General features: G+C 40.7%; 1 protein-coding gene across 3 annotated transcripts in view; it reads left to right on the top strand.

Moving 5' to 3' along the window:
- The window catches only part of mgaa (MAX dimerization protein MGA a), a 34,591-nt gene that overhangs the window by 20,485 nt on the left and 7,179 nt on the right, over positions 1–6,927 (top strand). Inside the window, exons 15-23 of one of the 3 annotated variants that reach the window (XM_016662233.1) lie at positions 5–256; positions 652–934; positions 1,264–1,542; positions 2,632–2,916; positions 3,229–3,836; positions 4,638–4,728; positions 5,624–5,715; positions 6,561–6,712; positions 6,870–6,925. In XM_016662233.1, coding sequence (XP_016517719.1) covers positions 5–256; positions 652–934; positions 1,264–1,542; positions 2,632–2,916; positions 3,229–3,836; positions 4,638–4,728; positions 5,624–5,715; positions 6,561–6,712; positions 6,870–6,925 — 2,098 coding nt within the window. Of the gene's footprint in view, positions 257–651; positions 935–1,263; positions 1,543–2,631; positions 2,917–3,228; positions 3,837–4,637; positions 4,729–5,623; positions 5,716–6,560; positions 6,713–6,869; positions 6,926–6,927 lie in introns of all 3 variants that reach the window. The other 2 variants (XM_016662234.1, XM_016662232.1) reach the window with 2 other exon arrangements.

Raw genomic sequence — 6,927 nt, 5'->3', positions numbered from 1 at the left:
GGACTTCCAAAAGGAGGTGGAGTATATAGATGAATGCCAGAAAGAAGGAAGGGAAGATTATATGGAGAAGAATGGAGAAGGCTTCAGACGTTATAAAGCCAGGCATGAGCTGAAAAGAAGCACAGAAGGATTAAATTCACATAAGAAGAGGAGGACTGGCATGTCTCTGCCTTTCCCTTTACTGGTGGGACTATCACCTTCCGGCTTTCTCTCAGCCAATAAGAAAAAGCCAGGAGGACCAGATGATGTAATACAGGTAAAAGCTCATCACTTTCTTTCTTCTTCATTTATACTAAGTGACATTCCTGGTTCTGGTTACCCTGGAACATGATTTTCTAATAAATCTTGTAATAACTTCACTTCATAGCTTCATCTTTTCTAGCTAACTTGCACTATATTAACAAAACAGTCGCAATCTGTCAAAGGTTAACCTGAAGAATGATGTCTGTCGGAACCTTTTGGTTGTTCTATCATGCAGCTTGGCTGATGGGGGAATCTCGTCACATTCCTGTTATTTATAGTTTGGGGTCCATCTTAGCACAGATGACACTGTGGTTTATCTGTTCTCTGTTTTTTTTCTCTCTTTCTGCTGGTGTAGAAGCAGATTTCTAGTTTGTTACTTTGTATTCTCTTGTTTCTGTGGTCGTGCAGGTCAATGGGAAGCAATACCCTTTGGCAAAGATCAAGTTGGGCAGGATGGGGGCGCTTCATCCAGCCAATCGTCTGGCAGCTTATCTAACAGGCAGAGTGGGGTCTACGAAGCAGCGACAATCTTCTTCATCGTCCGAGCCGTCTTGCAATCTTCAGAGTATCCCCCACGTCACATCTTCAGTTTACTGTGTCCCACCTGCTCCTGCAGCCTCCACTGTTGCCCCAGCCATGGTCCAGTCACAGCCACCAACCACTCAGCCCACTCTTGCCACCCCTTCTTCAGGTAAGCACATATATCTGCAAATAACCATAACTGGATGATGAAATTATGAATAGTGCTATTACTACTACTTGTATTACTAATAATAGTTACAATATTATAATATTTTAACTGTGAAAAATTTACCAACAGAAATTACATCAAGAAATGTTAATACCGTTTCACATTATCTGTCATTCTGAACTCTTTCCCATTGAGTTTTGGTCTTAAACACACACAAAAAGTTTTCGCTAATAAAATTCATTTATAGACATTTCTTAAACTTGAGTTTCTAAGAACTGCGCTGTGTTTTCTAAACCTTTGAATCAACCGTCTGTTTCATGTACGTCTAGACTCTGAGCCACAGAACGTGGTTGTTGGACCTCCAAACCCACCTCAGAACTCGACCCCTCCTCAGCCGCTGCTGATTCAGGTTCCAAACCCTCCTAATGTGGCTGCTCCTTTGCTGCCGCCCCGGATCACTCAGTTCCCGGGTCAAAGGATGGTCCTGAAGCCTGTCCGGTCATCAGCGGGTGTCCAGTATTACCGAAAACCTGACGGAACCTTGGTCCAGCTGATTCCCACCAGCCAGCTGAGGCCTGGTAATCCATCAGCAACCATTCATGGAGGAAGTGAGTGTTGAAACACAACGAGGATTTGTTGAATTCTGTCAAAATATTATTATAGCGTATTAATAGAGTGTTATATTAGTGCAGTTCAGCTGAGTAAGGTGAACATCATTCTGTGTAGAATAAGATGCTGGTGTTGGATTATTTTTGCAACAACTATTAATTTTAAGTCAGTGTTCTCTCCTCTTTCAATAGGTTGTTTGAATATGCAAAGAGTTGCAGCGTTATGTTTAACTTTACCTTTAATTTAGTTTTAATCAGTGTTTTGACTAAAATGCAAGTTTTAGTGGCATTTAACACATCTGTAGTCATTTTAGCTTTACTCAAAATAAGTCATAAAGAAATGCTTAAAAATACCCCTCACATCTTTAAGAATGCATTTTTTAGTCTTAATTTGCTTGTATAGGAATAAATAGGGTTATTGTATTTTGAAATGCACATATTATCATTTATAAATTGAAAAAAATTGGATTTGCTTTTCCCATCTGAAATAAGACGTGCATTTTCTGTTGAATACATTCAAAACTGCTTATTAAATAAAATAATGTGAAGGAAGTGCGACAGTTTTAAAAATGTTCTCATTTTATATTTCTCTAATGGAGACGATGAAAGGATGTATAAACATTATTGAATTAAAAAAAATATGTAAAAAGACGAGGAGCAAATCTAATGATACAAGTTTTTAAAACAAATAAGTTAATATTTGTTAGGATCTTAAGAAAAAGCTCATTTGAATATCTTCAGCTTCAACAATGTGAAATCAGAGGGAATCTGTTCCAGAGAGGAGGTCCAGCAGTGAGGACGGAGCAGAGGTCAGACCACCTGAACCCAGTTAGACCATGGGGTTTTAACAGTTTAGTAAAACGGAGAGGAGCTTTTTCATGTAGGGCCCTGAAACTTACAAATACTAAAATGAACAGGTAACCAGCATAAGAATATTAATTAAACTTTTAAAAAATAAAACAAGGTGACAACCCCCTTACAGAAATCTCTCTGCGGGTTGGGGGTCTCCAATCGACACATACTGAGAAAATAACTTTGTTGTCTTTTCCAAACCTTTAATCAACTGTCTGTTGTTTCATGTACCTCTAGACTATGAGCCACAAAACTTGGTTGGTGGACCTCCAAACCCACCTCAGAACTCGACGACACCTACGGACCCCCAGCCGCTGCTGATTCAGCTTCCAAATCCTCCTAAGGTGGTTAATTTGCTCCAGCCCCGGATCACTCAGTTCCCAGGCCAAAGGATGGTCCTGAAGCCAGTCCGGTCATCAGCGGGTGTCCAGTATTACCGAAAACCTGACGGAGCCTTGGTCCAGCTGATTCCCTCTAACCTGCCGAGGTCTGGCAATCCCCCAGCAACCGTACCTGGAGGAGGTAAGTGTTGAAACCCTTACAGGGCTGAATACTGTCAAAATATTGTTTACAATTTTGGTATGGGATATTATATCAATAAAGATCTGATCAGATCCAGTTAAGTCCATTTGTTATTTGGCTCGGTAAATAAGAAATTGTTTACATCCTGAACCCAAACAGTTCCAGATTCAGTCTGGACACTTTGCTACTAATGAAAGGAAATGTGAACAAGGTGGTTAATCTTCATGGTTCTGGAATAAATTTCAGTGTAAAGTAATATTTTTTTTAGCCCAATGAAGTTTTTCCCATCTTCCTCCTCCTCCTCTTCCTCAGACCGTTCTGCTTCCTGCGCCCGGCTGCCTCCTGTAGCCGCGGTGAAGAGGCCTGCTCTGACCAACCTGTCCTCTTCGTCCTCTGTGGTTTTACCTTTACCGTCTCCAGGAGCCTCGTCTTCCTCCTCCAACCCCCCCATACCGCCATCCGTTTTTCTGTCCCCGCAGAACACCTGCACGTTTAGGATCGTCCCCCCCCACCGGGTCAAGGACCCCATCTTTATCCAGCTCCCTTTCCTGCCCCCCACCCAAATAGTGGGATCAGAACGTGGCATCATACGGCTCCAGGGCCCCAGCCAACCTGTGAACTACACTCCCCCAGACCCCCCGGTGTGTGAAAAAAAGGACATTCCAGTTGAGCGCCACAACGATTCACCACAAACCCTGCTGACCGTCCAGACGGCCGCTCACAGGGGGCCCTCACCTCCGACGCGGTCCCCCCCGCCTGAGCCCACCCTGGACTGTCTCGGCCCTAAAGAGGAGTTTGCCTTTGACCCCATGGACCTGAACGTCGTGTTTGTGGACGAAGTGGTGGACTTGGTGTCCAGCAGCGAGACGGAGGACTCGTCCGACTTCAGGGAGTCCGACAGTGAGGACGAGAAGAATCAGGTGATTACAGACCAACGCAATGTTTTCATTTTGAAAGTTTATTTTTTCTCTCATTAAAACAACATGAAGTTCTTATTAGTTCAGTGAACATGATTTAGATTTGCCCCCAGATGGATGAATCAGTCAGGAACAAGCTGGTCAGCTGTGGAAGTAAAAGTTACATCATTCTGTGATGAGCAGATTTAGACTCTGATTTAAAAAAAAAAAAAAAAGCTGTGATCAAAGGTTTTGTTACCAATTTCCTTTTTGTGATGGTAATCTCACCTACTTTCCAGGGGGGGGTTGTTTGTTTGCTTTTTGTTAAGAATAACAATGTTCAAAAACTATATTTTTCTACTTAATTCTTTCGTCCAACCATAACATAAATGTGCCATATCACAAAATTACTTTTTTTTACTCCAAAAAATGAATTGACATAGTGGATGAGGATATATTTGACTGGTGAGATTGGTCGATTTATTTATTGTAAGACCAGAGGTGAATATCTGTGATGGAGAGCAGTTGGTGCTACACAGCTCTGCAGTAATCACATTATTACAGTGACATTTCAAGCATTCTTTTCACAGATTATCTGTCTCATCACAAACTGTCACGACATGCTGACAGTTTTAACAAACATGGGGAAAAACCTTTCTGTAAAAGTTACGTACTTCAGCTTTAGGATCTGATATTAGCAATTATTAGAATTAGCACAGCTAGCATTAAGACAGCATTATTTTTTTTTTTTTTTTCACAAACCAGCTGGCTGTGTGTGGAATTTTTTTTGCTCTGGTGACGATCACAGCATGTATTTTTCTGCAGAATGCAAAGCGCTCTAAAGGAGACCTGAAGAAGAAGAAAAAGCAGCTGAGGAGTCGTGATGAAAACCAGTCAGTTCTGCCTCCAACAGCAGGTCTGAACACACATTTTATTATCCATAAATCAGAGTCTAAAAGCAGCTTTACTGCTGCAGATTACGTCATTTGAATCAAACTGTGGGATCTAATGGGACCTTTATGGCAGCGGTGTCTCTTTAATGTTTCTGTGCAGAAAAGGTTGCAGTGAAATTTTTTTTTCTGGTTTTCATTTAGCTTTAAGCCAAAGAAGGCAGGCAGCAAAATTAGTTTTGTAAAAAAGATCTCAGCTGAGAATTCCAAAGTGAACAGAGGCACAAATAGTCAGTCAGTGTTTTGTCCTTCATTTGTCTCAAAGCTGATGAATTGGTTCAGTTGCTCAATTTTTTGGTGTTTTTATGCAACTTAAAAAGTCTTAGTACCCATTTGGAACTCAGTGTTTCCATCATAAATCATTTCTGAACTTTTTCCACCTTTTTATGTGACCTCTGACCTCCAAAACTCAGACAAACGTCAGTCTCTTAGAGAATAAGATCAGATGCTGCGGCTGAACCCATCCCCAGGTTTAAGAGGTGATGGGAGGTCAAGCAGAGTTGATCTGTTTCTTCCTCTTGAATGATTACAGTTTGGTTTCCACTGAAGGAAAAAGTTCTGAAATGATTTTTGTTTTCTTCCATACAAACCAGGCAGTCTGAGAGGACTGTGCAGACTTTTCATATCAACTTTAAGGTGAACAAATTACCAAATATTTATGTTCAAATGTTCAAAGCAAGATGTTTTTCTTCTTCTTTTTTTTAGTTTAAGTGCTTTTGCATAAATGGAAACAAACATTTTTCTGCTTAAATAATATAAACACATTTAGCAGGTCTGTTGGTAGCAGGTGTGTGTTGGTGTACCAACACACACCTGGCTGACCTGACCCAGTTCTGGGTGTGTTCTCTGGTTCTGTGACAGCGGGTCAGGCAGCAGCTGCCAGGACGGAGGTCCAGAGTCTGATTTACATCTCATCTGAGGAGGAAAGCCCCAAGAGGAAAACCGTCACTAATGTAAGACACGTTTACGCGACTAGAGTCAGGTTATCTGCAAAGAGTCGCACCTCCACAACACTTCTACTTTCGAATTAGTTTTATTTCATCTGTTAACCTGTTGACTACGATGCTTTCATCATTAAAGTTCCATAAAAATGTTTGATCCACTTAAAGATATGTTTTTGTTTTGGTTATTTACTGTAAAATGTTTCACCAAAATAATTTTCATAACAATCAAAGAGAACCAGAGTGAATATAAAAAGCAGTTATCTAATAAAGACTTTATTAAGAAAAAACAAGCAATCTATGCCTTACAGAATCTCACTTGATCTTTGAAATGTTTTGAAAATTGTCCTGATTCTTCACATTTCTAGGCAATCAAGGCAAAGTCAGTCAAATTTGTTACATCCCATTTTTTTGTGCAAGGATAAAAATGTCTACTAATAGAATAAAATAAAAATAAAAAACTTGAAAATATTTTAAGCTTGTTTTTATTTGCAGATAACTTCTAAAATTATAAGTAAAAGAAAATTTGGTCAGACTAAAAACCAGGCCTTGAAACAACTTGTTTTTCTTTTTTCTGTTTTTGCCTTCCTGTACATTTTCCAGACATATTTTTTTCTCTACTGTCTTTGTATCTTTCTTGTCATGATGGCCTCACATAGTGTTTTCACTGAATCAGACACAGTTCATTTAGTAAAGCAACTCGTTCCTGAAATTCCGTTCAAAATATTTGCACGGTCACAGAATCCTCCTGTGACAAACAAATGTGTGTAGCCACATAAAAACAGGTGCCAGGCTGCTCTGAAGCTGCAAAATGGCTGCTGACTTGACTGGGCTTCATCTGTTTCTTGGTGTGGCAGGGTGCTGCTGCAGCTGCAGCTGGTGAGCTGACAGGTGATGGCCAGCTGGGAACCGGTCTGCAGGAGGCTTGGAGCGGTACTTTGGAAAACCTGGAGAGGAACAGTGGATGTGAAGCGGTTCAGCAGCAGATGGAGATGACAATTAATTCAGAGTAAGAAGTGAAGCCACATCACTGTGAGCTAACCAGACTGGTAACTAGTTGGTTAGTTGGTGCTTGACAGGTTCAGCAGGTTCTCAATACTTGATATGTAACATTTCTAAGATCTAAACTCGTCCTCCTCTGTAATCTGGGATTTTCTGTTTTTCAGCTTGGAAGCTGAAGTGGACTCCGGAAATTCTCAAAGGACCCAGATTAACGTTCAGGTG

The sequence above is a fragment of the Poecilia formosa genome, unplaced genomic scaffold (assembly GCF_000485575.1).
Source record: "Poecilia formosa unplaced genomic scaffold, Poecilia_formosa-5.1.2 Scaffold364, whole genome shotgun sequence".
In the NCBI taxonomy this organism is placed as follows: domain Eukaryota; kingdom Metazoa; phylum Chordata; class Actinopteri; order Cyprinodontiformes; family Poeciliidae; genus Poecilia; species Poecilia formosa.
The sequence above is the reverse complement of the archived record's forward strand: the minus strand, read 5'-3'. Positions and strand labels throughout refer to the sequence as shown.